This window comes from Poecilia mexicana, unplaced genomic scaffold (assembly GCF_051168715.1).
Source record: "Poecilia mexicana isolate PSO_F unplaced genomic scaffold, ASM5116871v1 scaffold_3, whole genome shotgun sequence".
Classification (NCBI taxonomy): domain Eukaryota; kingdom Metazoa; phylum Chordata; class Actinopteri; order Cyprinodontiformes; family Poeciliidae; genus Poecilia; species Poecilia mexicana.
The window spans coordinates 10,626,197-10,641,953 of record NW_028263372.1 but is presented as its reverse complement, the minus strand read 5'-3'; the positions used below and the strand labels follow the sequence as shown (position 1 = coordinate 10,641,953).

General features: G+C 39.2%; 1 protein-coding gene across 1 annotated transcript in view; it reads right to left on the bottom strand.

Annotated features, from left to right (window-relative positions):
* The window catches only part of unc13c (unc-13 homolog C (C. elegans)), a 143,721-nt gene extending 129,550 nt beyond the window's left edge, over positions 1–14,171 (bottom strand). Inside the window, exon 1 of the mRNA XM_014997266.2 lies at positions 9,745–14,171. Within this exon, the coding sequence (XP_014852752.2) occupies positions 9,745–13,990 (4,246 nt within the window). The 5' untranslated portion in view covers positions 13,991–14,171. The remainder of the gene's footprint in view (positions 1–9,744) is intronic.
* Positions 14,172–15,757: the final 1,586 nt, after the last annotated feature.

Here is a 15,757-nt window from a genome sequence, read left to right as displayed (position 1 = left end):
TTTGATAATAAGGTCACATAATTGGCTAAGATGTAGGTTAGGGTATTCCTGGTACACAATAGTCACAAAAGACAAGCTGCAACGTCACCCAGCCAAAATCCCAAACAAACTGCTTACGGACGATGACTAGCACTGATTTTGCTGTCAAGTTGACAACACATTAAATCTTATATGTACGCATGATATATACAAAAGAAAAATGGATGCAGTGCTTTGCTACTAATTGGCAACACAACTAGATAACAAGTTCCAAGGATGTCACAAGTCAAAGGTCAGTAAAATGTTTTAGTAAAGAAAATGGCAAGGGAGAGGGAAGTAGGTCAGTTATGCTAGCTTGACTTTGACTACCTTACCATGTAGATGTGCTGTGGAATTTCGTGTGTTTCGGTTCAGTTAAAAACAAAAAAAGGTGACACACAACCCAACTCTCTTTAAATCAGCTAATCCATTGCTGTGTTCAGACAATCCTTTATTAATAATCACAGAATAAACATCAAGCGTGAAAACGTGATACTGTTCTTTGTGTGGGAAATGTTGGTGTTTTTTGGTGTTAAATCCTTAAAAATTAGTGGAGTTGTTTTCAGTCAGTTGCTATAGAAACGGGTCTGTGTATAGCGTAACCAACACAGAGAGCGAGATAAAAAAAAAAAGAGTAGTAGGGATTTTAAATTTTTCTTCAACATTTTTTTTAGGAATGCAGCAAAGTTCAGAAGGATAATGGCCTCTGTGTGTAAGGTGACTCAGGAAGTGTTTGTGCAGCAAAACAATGAATTCAAGATGTTGATACCAAATTCCAGAAGCCACAGAGATCTCAGTGAAATTTAGCATTTGAGTTATGGTCCATCCAGTTCTGGACCAGACTTGGACCAAGTATGACAGCAGATGCCATAGCATCTGATGCTAGTTGCTATGATGCATCTTGGTGCTGGTTGCCATGGTACTTCTTCAGTGTGTCCAGTGGAGTCAAGACCTTGGTGGATCAGGGTGGTTTTGGAGCAAAACAAGGTGATCATAATGTAATGCCCGATTGGTATTTTTAACTAAGGAATTGCAGAATCGTCATTAAAAGTGTTGGCCTCTAATCGATAGCATCACCTGAGTCAAACCTCATATTCATGTAGATATGGAACATTAGGCAGGTATAATCACTTAGACTCATGTTACAATTTTAAAGACCAAAGCAGGAGATTAGGAAAGCAAATGTCTAATTGTTGTCCTGGTGATCCATAGGTGATTTTACGACAGCATAATCAGGACATAATGCGTCACTAAGAGACTACAGCTGCTCGCAAGAGAAAGATCAAATTTTAATTCTGATTATAACAGCCCAGCAGGCTGTTCGTCGTTATAAGTTTGCTTCATAAACAAGGGCGCGAGCCGGAGTAGCTTTGGTGTTCAATTTTTAATGCGTTGCATTCCATCGTGCTTGATCGGTTTAATTAAAAGCAAAAACTGTTGGATAAAACAATATTCGTCAATAACTCTTTCACGTAACCATTACACTGAACCTGCATATCGACCCAGAGGGCAGTGATAGAGCTTTACTGCCATTACTGCTCACCGCAAGTCCAGATCTTTTTAAGATGAGTGACCCTCATGGAAGCTCTGCGATAACAGCGCTGCGATAAACGTCTCCCAGTCAGCACATGGTAGATTGTAAATACTAATTAAAAGGTTGACTCTGTGAGGGATTTTGTTGGGGTTTTTTTTCTGTTGTTGTTTTGTTCTTTGCAATCATGTTGTTTGTGACATGAACTCCGAAGGCGAGCTGAGAAAACTGCATCTCAAGGAGAGGTAAGCTGCCAGCCGTACTACGGACAGCAATCAACTGAGTCCCTTTCAGCAGAGCCTTATAAGATAGAGGCATTACTCTACCTGTAAGTCTGCAGCAGCACCAGATAAAGCCAGGTTACAAAGATAGGCTGTAGGCTGCTGATATAAACCTAATTTCACAGGAGCCTTAAATCTGTGGAACAAAAATGTAATTGATTGATAGAAACCCTCAGTGTGTGTGATTGCGTGTGTGTGTGTGTGTGTGTGCGTGTGTGTGCGTGTGGGGTGTGTGTGTGTGTGTGTGTGTGTGTGTGTGTGTGTGTGTGTGTGTGTGTGTGTGTGTGTGTGTGTGTGTGTGCGTGTGTGTGTGTGTGTGCTAAGGGACGAAGTGTTGTGGAGGTGACAGCTGCAGTAACAAATCCTTCTTTCAGTCTCATTGCTGACACACAGGAACACACCTTACATAGATCACAGCTCTGTGGAGCAGTAAAACTTGCACCTGGCTGGCAGCATTACCAGAACTGACCAATGTCTCCCCGAACGCAACCAGGGGGACTGACACGAGTCCAGATGTAGCGGTGCAATATACCCTTTCCTTTGCTTACAAATACAAATGCCTGTACAGGGAGAAAAAAACGGTATCTCATCACCAGATTTGTAAAATCAATGTGACAAGTGTTTTCATGGAATATATACATATATATTTTTTTTTTACAGATTTTCAGCTGTCAGTGCTTTGACAAGGTATGCTACAGTTACCATCCAACTATGTCATCGCTGCAGGGCATGAAGGTTTTTTCAAGCAGCTACATAAAAACAGGACGGGTTCTATGATAGTCTCTGAAAGCCTGCAGTATATTATCACTCCAAAAAAACATGCTATAATATTACTCCTTCATCAAAAACATACCTGGAGTTTTGCTTTGATATTTGTTTTGTGCATGTTTGAGGAATCCTTGAATCAGACAGAGACAGAGCCCAATTTCAAGGTGTCAATTTGACTGAACGCAACAAAGTTACTTGATTGTGGTATAAAGTAAAGCACTATGTGCCTGGAAAATACATAATACTACCACTTTAAGAGACTGCAATCGTCTTTATACCCTTGAAGCTTTTCTACATTTTATCAAGGTTCAACCACAAACTTAAATGTAATTTGTTAGAACACTTTGTGTTTCACCCCAGCACAAAGTAGGTCATTGTTCACAAAGCAGCATGACGCCACAAAAAAAAAAAAAAAAAAGACTGTTAAGGGCTCCAAAAGTGCTAAGACTGGAGCAGAGATTCATATTCCAGCAGTTCAACAGCCCTAAACACTTTATGCTCTACTATAAAAGTATGGTGGCATTTCTTATTGTGCATTTTCTAGCAGGCTGTATGACAACTCCTTAAAGTCCTAAAAAGTTCCTCCCAGACAGCATAGAGGCCAACACTTCACTCCAGCTCTTACACCAAATTCAGAATTACGTTAAATTAACCTAATACAGGAAATGAGATGCAATATGCTTTTTAATCTCTGCATGATTAATAATTTATTGCTTTAATTTAAGATCCATATTCCTGTAAAGCAAATTTGATATAAGATAATTTTTTTGGGGGGAAGAGACCTTTTTGAAAGTGATGATGTGTCTGCAGTGTAGTTTAAAAATGGATATCAATTCCTTCTAAGTGGGAAGATTATATGCAGGTGATATGGGTTTCCCCAGGCTGCTCAAAATGACCGATATTGCTACCATATTTTAAGAGTCAAGAAAAAAGTTACAGAAGTTTTTTTTTTTTTTTTTTTAAGTATAAGAAAATCACATGATTTGATATTGAGCTCTTCTAAAATACCGATATATCAGGGAGATTCTGTGGCGCACAAAGTAAATTATATACTGCTCAAAAAAATAAAGGGAACATTTCACTTTAATTTTGTGTGTGGCTCCAAATTCAGGCCTCCATTGGTTAATAAATTTGATTTCCATTGATGATTTTTGTGTGATTTTGTTGTCAGCACATTCAACTTTGTACAGAACAAAGTATTCAATGAGAATATTTCATTCATTCAGATCTAGGATGTGTTATTTGAGTGTTCCCTTTATTTTTTTTGAGCAGTGTAGTTTATTGGCTTCTCAGCATTAGAGTGCAAGTTAAATATCATCATTTCTACTCAATCCCGTCAGTCAATGCTAGAAGCATAACTAGAAGTCTGTTGTTTACCCTACTTAATCCAGAATTTTACTTTGTCAAAGAAGCTTTTCATTCTCCATACAATTAGCAACAAGAATCTCTGATCTCAAACCAGTAAGGCTCACATATGACTGGCTTTTGCAGAAAGTAAGATCCAATAGACTCCATTAGAAAGTCATTCATGACTGGAGATTAACACAAAACTCTACCTGGCTTCATTGGCTGCATGTAACTCCAAGTCCTTAGCAGAGGTAATGTCACCGCGTCTGTCTCTAATGTTGCACGTTAACAAAAGAAAAACTAGTGTTGAGTGAACTCCCCCCCACCCCCCGCCTAAAACAGCTTTAGTTATTCCAAAACCTTATTCTGATACTTAATCAAATAAAAAAGCTTTAAAATGTCTTGAAACTGATGATAATTACCATGGTAATTTGGAAGATAAAACGGAGGAAACTGAGCTTATAATAGGCACATATTTCAAACCCGAACTTCTGAACATTTTGTACGTAAAAATATGCCAGCCATTTGTTTTTCATCACTGCCTGACACTAAATCAAAGCACTACACAGTCAAAATACTATTTGCTTAATGACTAAGGAATGAAAATAAATAATCATTTCTAAATAATTATTTAACTTCTATAAAGTTCAAAAGCTTACATACGTCTAAATTTGCCCTTTAAACTCCATGGCTTTGGTCAAACGCTTCAAGTTATCTGTCTCAAAACTTCTCTCAACAGTTTGTGAAAGGTTTGGGCTGAGATAACTCGTGTAACAGATTAAGGTTGTAGGTTATTGTTCCTATGGGATTGAGATCAGCCCTTTGTGATGACCACACCAAAAACATTGGCTTTGTTGTCACTGCATCACTCTGTGACAAGTTCGACAGTGCGCTTTGGGTCATTTTCCAGCTGGAGGACAAATCTGTGCCCAATCTGAAACGTGACCTAACGGATGTTTTGAGATGTTTCTTCAATCCATACATCCATCCATTTTCTTACTCCCTTGTCCCTTAATGAGGTCAGGAGGGTTTCTGGTGCCTCTCTCCAGCTAACGTTCCGGGCGAGAGGCGGGGTACACGCTGGACAGGTCGCCAGTGTGTCGCAGGGCAATGTTTCTTCAACATTCATACTTAATTTCCTTTTCTTATGAAGATGTTCTCAGGGTTGAAAGTGTTCCCCTTATTCCTCACGCTGTAGAAATACTCATTATAGCGAAACACTTTAGCGTTAGCATCAGCAGGCATTCCCTCGAGTACATTTGCAATCGGAAATCTTTATTTTTGTACTGCTCTTGAAGTAATTTTTTTTAATGTCAGGCAGCAAGAGGAAAAAAATGTATTGTTTTTTCACACAGTGTATGTAAAAGAAAAAGACAGTCACCTTTTTCACAAAGTGCATGCAAATATCAGGTTTCAACTGCACAAATGCCATGTTTCTGATCATTCTTATCCAAATCCTATTAAAATGTTTTCTGAAAACAACATGTGGTGAAATATTTTAACAAGAAGAAAATTCTCAAAATCAGTAAAGAACGGTCTCCGAAACATTTCATGACAACATCTGCTTTAGGTTGGTGTGTTTCTGCAGAAAACTGCACAGATTTCTTCACAGGTTCAGTTCAGACTTTATGCCCAGAAGGTAAAAGTAAGTTCTCCCAACAAATAATTACAGGCATCATGTGCAGTAGCGACTCATCTATAGGCTATGATGGCGTACATATTAATATTTAATCTGAAAGGCACAACTTCCCCACATTGTGTGTAAGGTATACACAGATTTTCTCCTTGTCCTCCCACATACCAAATCAGACAATGTGCTGAACTGGATGGAAATACAGTACATCGGATTCTCTGCATATGCATTTTTCATATCCACACTGTATCAGGAAGTGATGCACTAAGCATAAAGAGGGTCTACCTCCTATGCTCCCCGAGGAGCAAACAACAAACTTTACTCGCATCAGGCCTTTATAAATATTCCTAGCGAGGCTGACCTGGTTACAAAATGCCCTTGAGGGGTGTAAATTAGCATCTGAATGCAGACTCTACTGTAGCCGGTTGAAGACAGATGTAAGAGTACAGCAACGCCGCTGAGACTCCCTGCGTAGCTCGCAGTCAGGCCAGACGGGGCTCTCTGGACCATGAGCGAGAGGCGAGTGCGGTGGCTGTGAGGAATTTGATTGGTAGCAAATTGGACACAATTTAGCCCCAAACTTATTTCTGTTTGCCAGATTTTTAAATGTATTTTCATTCAGCCGATGGGAGATGGGAGAACAAAACAATGTAAAAGTTTTTTGACTGAAAATATATTTATGTTTATTTACACAAAAAAAAAATTCTTAGTAAACGATCAGTGAAATAAACCTTTTTTTGGACATTACTAAAAACAAAACCTATAACTTTTAGTCAAAGGAAACATAGTGACCAGGAGTATGAATAATTTTAGGTTTCATTCTAATATTGTTTACAATTCAATTAAAGCCAGAAAGTAATCTATTAAAGGAAAAATATATTTAAAAAATAAAGGCCGCAATAACTTGCCAGGGTAAGTGTGTAAAGTAACAGAGGAACATTTTATTTTTTCAGGCAGTACAAAGGGACAGAACAATTTCCCAGCATCATATATTGTAAGTACTGGACTTCAAAATTGATTGAAAGAAATGAGACAGAAAGAAACTGGAGAGTGGGGCAGCCGAGAGGCACTGATGGTATCGTAAAAGGAGCTGAAAGAATTTTTGATAAGTATTAGTTGTGTTCGACGTGTGACAACAAACTCCTGTAGCGCTAAAGACAGAAATATTTTGTACCAAAGAAAACATGTGGGACCCAGCATAAATAAAAGCCTTTCTGTGATTCCATGCTATGGTGTGCTGAAAGCAAACCTCATTTTTTAAGAAACAATTTGAAAAGTTATTTTTACTGCCCTTCCAACAGTCCATCACTGGTAGAAGACCAAATGAAGTAAAACACGGCGGCAGCCGAATCATGATGTGGGGTTTCCCTTCTTCAAATAGAACTGGAGTGTTGTCATGGTGACTGTAACAATATTCAGTTCCATCTAGCAGTCATTTTTCAATGAAACATTTCTTTGGTTGAATTGTACAGGTTATATGTCTCATTAAAGATGTGTAAAAAGTTTTATTTATTTTTTTCAGTTTCTTTCATTATGTAAAAAAACAGGGATTTTTACCAGGATGTGTTTTCTTTCAACAACGTATTTGGAAAAAAAAAAGAACAGAGTCAGTCCATTGCCCCATAAAATTAGAATATAAACAAGTCCATGTTAGGAGGTGAAAAAAGAATACACGAAGCTCTCAGAGTCCGATTATTCTCACTCCTACTATGTTTATTCCATGCAGCCTGTGGGATGGCGAGATTTGATTTGCAAGCTGTATTGCTGACCTAAACTACCTTACTGTGAGTATCATGGTGGGACCAGGTGGGTCAAGAACTTTTGATCTGCAGCAGGAACAGAAAATTTTGTAGCGGAAGGTTTTTTTTCATGCCCTGTTGAAAACAGTTTCATCAATGAGTCAATTTTATTTGTTAAACTTGACCTTGTCATTAGGGATGTGCCGATCAGGTTTTTTCCTCCCGATACCGATACTGATCACCCATGAGGGCCGATCACCGATACCGATCACCGATACCGATCACATAATTATTATTTATTTATTTTTTATCATAAACACTACCGGTTACATTATGTGGAAAAAGGAACCATGAATTCACCTTAATTTAGACAAAAACTTGTTTTTAATAACTTTTTTCAAGAAGAAAACTAAACAAAACAGGCATTGTGCAAATTGTACTGGTATTGATAATACTATCTTTAACAGACTGATAACATATGAAGGCTCTGAAGAGGCTAAATAATACAAAGAGCCAAAATAAAACCTCTCAGCATTGCCAAAAAAATTCAAGTATAAAACTTAACATTCAAAGGCAAAAACAGGATCCATTACAATAAACAATCCAGAGTTACTGAATGAAAACTTCCTGATAGCATGGCGGCTAGCTGATTACTGCTAGCTCTGAGTGGCTGTTTCTGACTGAGCGGAGTAATTATGCAGATCAGGGAGGAGATCGATTATTTTTTTAGAGATTATCTGTCTCATGTTAGGACAGCGAAAGTTTTAATGCGTATGTAAAATTTATTTTTTTAGGTTAGATGCTGCAGCTTTAAGCAGAGGTTCGGTGAGAGTCACTACCAGGTGGAGCAGAAGCGGCGCTCCGTCTGTGAAATATTACTACCTGTAGCGTAGCAGCGGTTCAACAGCGAGAGCAGAACCAGCGTCTTACATCGCAGCTCGAAGACTTAAATAATTTTGCGGGTTATTTGTTTAGCTTTCTGACCGTCATGCTAATCCGGGTGAGTGTTTGTAGCTGTGCGCTGCTTTACCTGCTATCTGATCCTCTGTATGTCTTTTTTACTGCAGTGAGCCTCGATGTAGCCAAACTCCATCAAGTATCTCATTGTTTTTATGTCGTATTAGCTTTGTTGTGTTGATGCATTTTGACTGCTTCAATTTTCCGCCGCAACACGCAAGCTTCCCCATTCACTCAGTGTGTTATAGTTACACATCGCTTAGGATTTGTTGCTGCGCATTTCCGCAGAGTGAAGGAAAGAGGAGACCAGCTGCACAGGCAGGTTGGAAATGAGACGATCGGTATCGGCAACAATAGCCAATGATCGCCGATCACTGATCATGCACTTTTTCACAAAAATCGGCCTGATTATGATCGGTGACCGATCGATCGGCACACCTCTACTTGTCATCTATACTCCATCTTGATTTAAGGTAAGAAAGGCTGGAGAGAGACAAAAGCTTAATGCAACCAGATGAATTAGAAAAGTGGCCCACCATTAAATTAAGGGCAAAAGGTGAATATTATAAGATCACATAAGGTATATGATAATCTCTTGCTTATGTTATTAAAATCTTCTGCTAGAAGGGTAGTTACGTTTTTCTGAATATTCATTTGGGCAACAGCCACAATGGTGCTTTTAGCTTTGCTCTTTCAGTAACAAACTATAAAGCATTAATCTAAAAAAGAAAAGGTGCCTGTAACACATAGCTATCTCTTTTCAGTCTTTCAACTCAAAAGGTTTATCAACTGTAAGATTACTACTGATTTCACTAAAACGTGTAAAATTATCAACAATTCATACCATACATAATGGTCATTTATTAGATTTACATCCCATAGAGGTTTCCTTCCTGCATTACTTTTGAAATAGTTATGTTAAGGAGCCCACAAGTTGAATGTACCCCATGCAAAAATGACACTCAAGCTCGATGACTTGGTTTTAATTAAAAAACACTCCTGCCAGGTAATTTCTTTAGCAATCAACATTATAATTTTGACTGATGCCATTGTGCAACTTGTTGTAAATGCACCAGATCAACATTGTGAGATTTTAAATATATACTTGTAACTTTTCTTATGACCACAGAATGCTGAGGACTCAATAAATGGTACAGGTTCAAATGACATACAAGCAGTGTTTTCTGCATTCAAGCTAACCCACTTTCACATTACCTTTAAAAATAAATAAGTCTTAATCAACAGTTTCTTCCTTTTGTCAGTATGTATGTATATATACTGTATGTACTTACCTAATAAGTAAGTACAAAACTTGAAGACAATTTGAATGCATAACTAAGATTTAGTTGGGGTTCTCACTTTTCAGTACCTTTAAATTATAGACATACTACAACTTTTTTGAGGCTTCATGAACTTAAAAAAAAAATCAAAGTGATGGTATAATAAAGGTTAAGAAGGGAAAAGTCATACCTCCTGCCAGAATCTGCTGCTCCAGTTCAGCCATCTGTTTCCTGTAGGCTCTCAGTGCTGCCTCCTTGAATGTGGGTCGAACACGCTTCTTGGGTGGCGTCTCCACCGGCTTCTCCTCTGGAACATTCTTGTTTTCATCCTCCTGTTGTTGTTGTTGTTGTTGTTCCTCTATTTCAGAGACTTCAACAGCCTCCTCGGCTATTTCCTCTACCTCATACAACTCTTCTGCACCCTCTTCCATCTCCTCTGTTACATCGTTATCCTCAGTCTCATCAGGCTCTTCAACATCCACATACTCAACCATTGCATCGTATTCAGGAGTGTCCTCGGTGAGTTGGTTGTCATAATCCTCACTGTACTCTTCTTCGTACTGATCATCCAAGCTGCAATCATACTCCAAAACTCGGGTTTCATTACTTGCATCAAAATCACCCGGGGCCTCCAAATCGTGCATCGCCTCAAGATCCTGCGAGGCATCATTGTCTTGAGAGGGCTCAATGTCATCAGACACATCATAGTCCTGAGAAGTCTCACATTCCTGTGCAAGCTCGTCCGTGTCCTGGTTCTCGTTAACATTAGTCCTGTTTTCCAGGTTAGCTAGTACCTGCTCCATCACTTCAACGTAGTGAGTCTCACTGTCCACAGATAGCTCTCCTGTTTCTGCACTTGTATTTTCCTCCTCTGCCTTGCTGAAGACAGGTTCCGCACGAACATCCGGTTCTGTTGCAGCAGGGGAATTATTTGCAGTAGAGGTGGAGAGTGTTCGAAAACGCCCCATGAATGAGGAAGAAGAGTTTGTTTGTTCCTCTGGAGGAGCAGGGGTGCCTTGGGAGCCAGATTTCCAAACAACCTCCAGAGCAGACTTAGCTCTTTGGAGAGTGGATCCAAAGCCAAAGCCAAAGGACTTTTCACTTAGATCGATACTAAGTCTACTACTCCAGGTTTTTGGAACCTCCTCCACTTTCTCTGTTCGTATCTCACTCTGGCTACGGTACATGCTTGAGGACTTGCTCGGAGCCTGGTGAAAGCTATGATTAACATCAAGTTCAGGGAATTTTTCACTGGCACCTGTTTTTGAGGGTTCCTTGGCAACATCTTTAGAAACTGATTTAGGTGCTACCAAGGAAACATCTGTTGGAGATACTTTAGAAGGCTCTTTGGGGGTCACTTTAGAAGGCTCTTTGGGGGTCACTTTAGAAGGCTCTTTAGGAGCTATGTTTGAAACTTCCTTAGGTGGAATCTTAGAAACCTCCTGAGTGGGTACTGTAGTTGTTTCCTTAGGTGGCGCTTTAGCCACCTCTTTTGGAACCTCTTTTGGGGGTGGTTTTAAAGCTTCTTTGGTAACTTCTTTAGTAACAGCCTTTACACCCTCTTTAGAAATGACTTTCTGGGGCTCTTTAGCAATTACTTTGGGGGATTCTTTAGGAATGACTTTGGGGGATTCCTTAGGAATGATTTTAGGGGATTCCTTAGGAATGACTTTGGGGGATTCCTTAGGAATGACTTTGGGGGATTCCTTAGGAATGACTTTGGGGGATTCCTTAGGAATGACTTTAGGGGATTCTTTAGGGGACTCTCTAGGGGTTGAATCTGGAGTCAAGACAGGGGTATCAATTGGAGTTATTTTAGGGCTCTCTTTCGGTGACTCTTTAGGGCTTTCTCTAGGTGTGATTACAGGGCTGTCTTTTGAGATTGCTTTAGGAGTGACCTTAGCAGTTTCAATGGAACTTAACTTTGATGTCACTTTAGATACTTCCTTACCTATAGGCTTAGTGGTTTCTTTGGGTATAAATTTAGAATTGTCTTTATGGACGACTTGAGAGCTTTCTTTAACAGCTGATTTTAATGTTTCTTTCTGTAATTCTTTAGGGGACGCTTTAGATGTCACTTTAGGTGAACCTTTAGCAGAAACCTTTGTGTTTTCTTTTGCCGATATTTTAGATGTCTCCTCTTTAGGAGTAGTGACTTTACTTGATTTGGGCGTCACTTTTGCTGCAGCTTTAGAGGCTTCTTTTGATGATATCTTTGTGCTTTCTTTTGCGATCACCTTACATCCTTCCCTTGACTGCCTGGAAGAAGTCTTGACAGCTTCCCGTTCTGTGATGGGAGGAATAATATGGGTGGTGATAGGAGGTAAAGAAGCTTCTCTGTCAAGCATCATAAACTCCTCATCTCCTTCAAACTGCAAATCAACCTCCTGACACTTGGTAATGTTCTCTGGAAATCCAGGAATAGTTGATGGGTCAAAAGGGCTACTGACCTCTATTGAAGCTTCTAAGCCAGAGTCAGCTCCTTGCTCCAAATGATGCCAGTCTTTCCATGGTGAAAGATCACCTTGTAATGATACCTGTGAACCACTGTAGTGGCTTCTATCCCCAGACATGCAGACAAGTCCGTTGCTAACCCCACTATCAATAGTTTCTGTAGTCTCAACCTCATTATGTTCATATGTTTGACTATCATGAGGATGGCTGGGACTAGCATACCAAGAGGAGGCCATGTCCTCTTGTTTTCTCTGCCACAGTTCTTGATCTGAGGAGGAGAGGAGGGAGCCACCATTTGCTCGTGTGAAGTATTGACTTTCTGAAAAATCTTCAGAGTACGACTGGCAAAGTTTTGAACAGTCAGACTCTGAACGACTAAGTTTTGGAGTTGAATAATCACTCTGAGAAAGCCATCCAGGGGTCATATCAGAGTAGTAAGCCTTTGCATGCTTGTCTGTGTCATAGTACGAGTCGTCAGCATAGTGGACTGTTCCTGAGTAGCCTGCTACGTCTCCTGACCTGCTGTGGTCATGGGACCGCCTCTTCTCTGATTTGGACTTGTGAACAGGCTTTGAAATAACCATTGCATATTTATTCCTGCTTAACTCATCCAGCTCTTTATCACTGTCCATTGAATCCCAGTCGTCACTTTCTACTACTTTCTCCTTTCCTGAGACTTTTATATCCATACTTTCATATGTTTGAGAGGATGACATTGTTTTGTCTTTCCTGTCTTTTCCATCATTTGTTAAACTATCAGTAGATACTGTAATCCCTGTACCTTTGAGTTTGTAGCATTTCTTAAGGACTACGTCTCTGTCTTGGGGTGTTGCAAAAATGACAATAATAGGACGAGGCTTTGCATTAGAACATTCTCTTTGTTGCCCTAACCTGTGAGCGAGCTCAATTTTAATTGTTTTATGGGCATCTGTGAAACCCATTTTCTCTTTCAATATTTTGTATATTACACTCTCTGTCTTTTCTGATCTCTCTTCAGGAACATTGAGAAACCGCAAGGTTGAATTATTAGCTTGGTGGCTAATCTGTTTAATGTAGTCATGGATATCCCTTGTTTCCCTTCTTGACTGGACAAATCCTGATCTAAGCTGTTCAATTTCACTCTGAACTACCTCCACACTGCTGGAGATCTCATCAATTGAGCTCTTAAGGGCATTTACATGGCCACGAAGCTCAGATAGTTCAGTTTCTATCTGACTGATCCCCTGAAGCTCCTTAAAAATCATTTCCATTACATCCTGCGTCTGACTGATGCAACCTGTTGAGGAAGAGCCAGGCTCTAGGGTAGAGCTCTTTTGTTGTCGTCCAGCACGATCCAGAGATTTGCTTCGTATGCCCAGGGTTTTCCTCCAATTGCTCACGTCGGAGTCTGAGGAGACACATTCCTGGCTCTTTTTCCATTTCCTTAACTTGCGTAGAGCCCCCAGCCTAAGCGTATGTAAACTAGAGCGTTCCACCCGTTCCCCCTCCGAACTGCCATCAGAGGGAGCTAAACTGATGAGGCTCTTCCTGTTTCGTCTTACTGGCATAGTGTGTGATTTATGCTCATCTAGTCTCCGGACAGGTTTTGTCTCACTCAAGGAGTCAGAGTAACTGCTGTCAATCGAAAGAACCTCAGGAAAGATACTTTCATTATTATTTAAAAAAAGAGAACTTTTTGGGAGTCCATTTGCTATAGCTACACGATAGCTGAAAGTGGGTGACAACGATGAGCAGTCGTTCTTTCCGTCGTCCTCTTCAAGCGATATGTTACGTGCCGAAGAGCATTTGGAAATCTTTTTGACAGTTGTCTTTAAAGTGGTTGAGAGAGTTTGATTATGTGCTTGCAAATCAGCGGCTAATTTGGGCTCTTTATTTTCACTTCTTTCTTTCTTCTTAATTGGGTTTGCCAATTTCTTTGTAAACATTCCTTTGCAAATCTTTTCAATATAGAATAACACAGTCTTGATTAGCGCAGAAACCATGGATGGCAATCCTGTGGATTGTTTTTATCATCGGGTGAAAGAAGAGGTTGGCTTGTAACGGAGCATGGGCGAGCCGAGCATATTCAGGCGCTGAATGACAGAACAGAAGCCCAGTTCACAATCACTAGAACCACAGTTTGTCCAGAGGCTGAAAGACTTTTAAATCCAGTTGCCTTCCACAGGAAAAAGAACAGTTCTCTGTAAGACAAAAAAAATAACAAAAGGAAAATGGTTCATGCAAGAGTAAATACAAAGTTCAAACATATGTACATTTTTAAAACCCACCTATTACAGTTCGAGTTTGCAAGATGGTATCTACTGATTGGAGTCTAAATCCAGTGTTAAAATCTAGTCTCAAGTCTTTTGCTTCAAGTCATTAAATCCATGGAATGTATTCAATCTATAACCTTTCTCCTGGATACGAATTCAAACTGTACTGTTTGCATAATGTTGTTGTTATGATATGCTGATATCATAGTAATGATATCAGCATATGGTGGTATGGTTGGTGGTATGGTTGGAAAGAGTTGGAGCTTCCAATTTTAAAGCATCAGAGAACAATAAAAAGTTATTTTTTGATTTAAGCAGTGTTTCCAAGTAACACAGTTGCTTGGTTGTGCTATAAAGTGGCACTGTGTGCTTGGGAAATGCATAAAACATCCTCTTTAAAAATCAACATACAAACACTGTTACCAGCTGCACTAAAATATGCTTAAAACTTATGAAGCATGATATTTATCCAATATAGAACAAAAATAAAAATGTATTTATTCTCAAAGAAAGACAGCAGAACATTAAGACAAGTAATAAATCAAAGTGCTTATTTCTTCCCTATCTCTGGTTTAGAGTTTTGTTTTCTCTCTAAAGCAGAGAGAGAAAATTTTAATATTAGCAGACAATCATGTTCTAAATCTAAATTTAAACGCTTTGTTGTCAAGTCTGAACACTAAACATGTTCCAGAGCTATAAATCACAACAGAATGTGCAAGGCCCTGCTTAGGGAGTCAATGTCAGAAAATGTTGACTTTCTGTATGAACAGGAAGTTTAAATAATCCAGACGTTTTTTGTGGTGGCAGAGCTAGCCTATCAGCAAGAGAGAAAGAAGTTGTAATTTAAGTAAACAACATATCATTTAATCGACAATACAGCGATTAGTTTGAATGTTATGTCGCTACAGCTAGCATAAACATGTTTTTATTATCTATTAACCGCCTCAAGTGTTTGCTTTGTCCACTCCAGTGTAACTCGAGTCCAAGTCTTTCCCCACTGTACCTGCAACACTCTTAAAATATATCATTTCCATTCATCAAAGTTATTACCCTGTAATTTTAAATAACGGTATAACTGAGGAAAATGCCATGACCGAAATCTTTGTTATTGTCCCTCGTTGAGTGTTTTTTTTCCCCCAAAAACATACAGAATCATTTGAAGTGTGAAGAAAAATACTAATTTGCAGCTTTTTAAGCTTTTCCTACAGTTAAATATGAAATACAATTTTGTACAAAATGCACTACACTCGAAATTAGATCAAAACTGATTGGTTATATGCTAAAGGCACTTTAAAACTTAAAGTGAAAAACGTCACGCTGCGTTTAATCAAGTATGTGTGTATGTGTCACTAAAGGTCAATACAGCCAGTGGCTACATTGATGTATTCAGCTTTAAGAGCAAGAAGCTGGCCAATCATTCTAATGGCTTCAGCGCAACAATACTGTTGTAAGTGTCTGCAGTACAGACAGCAACAATATGCTTTAATGTGAAAGTTT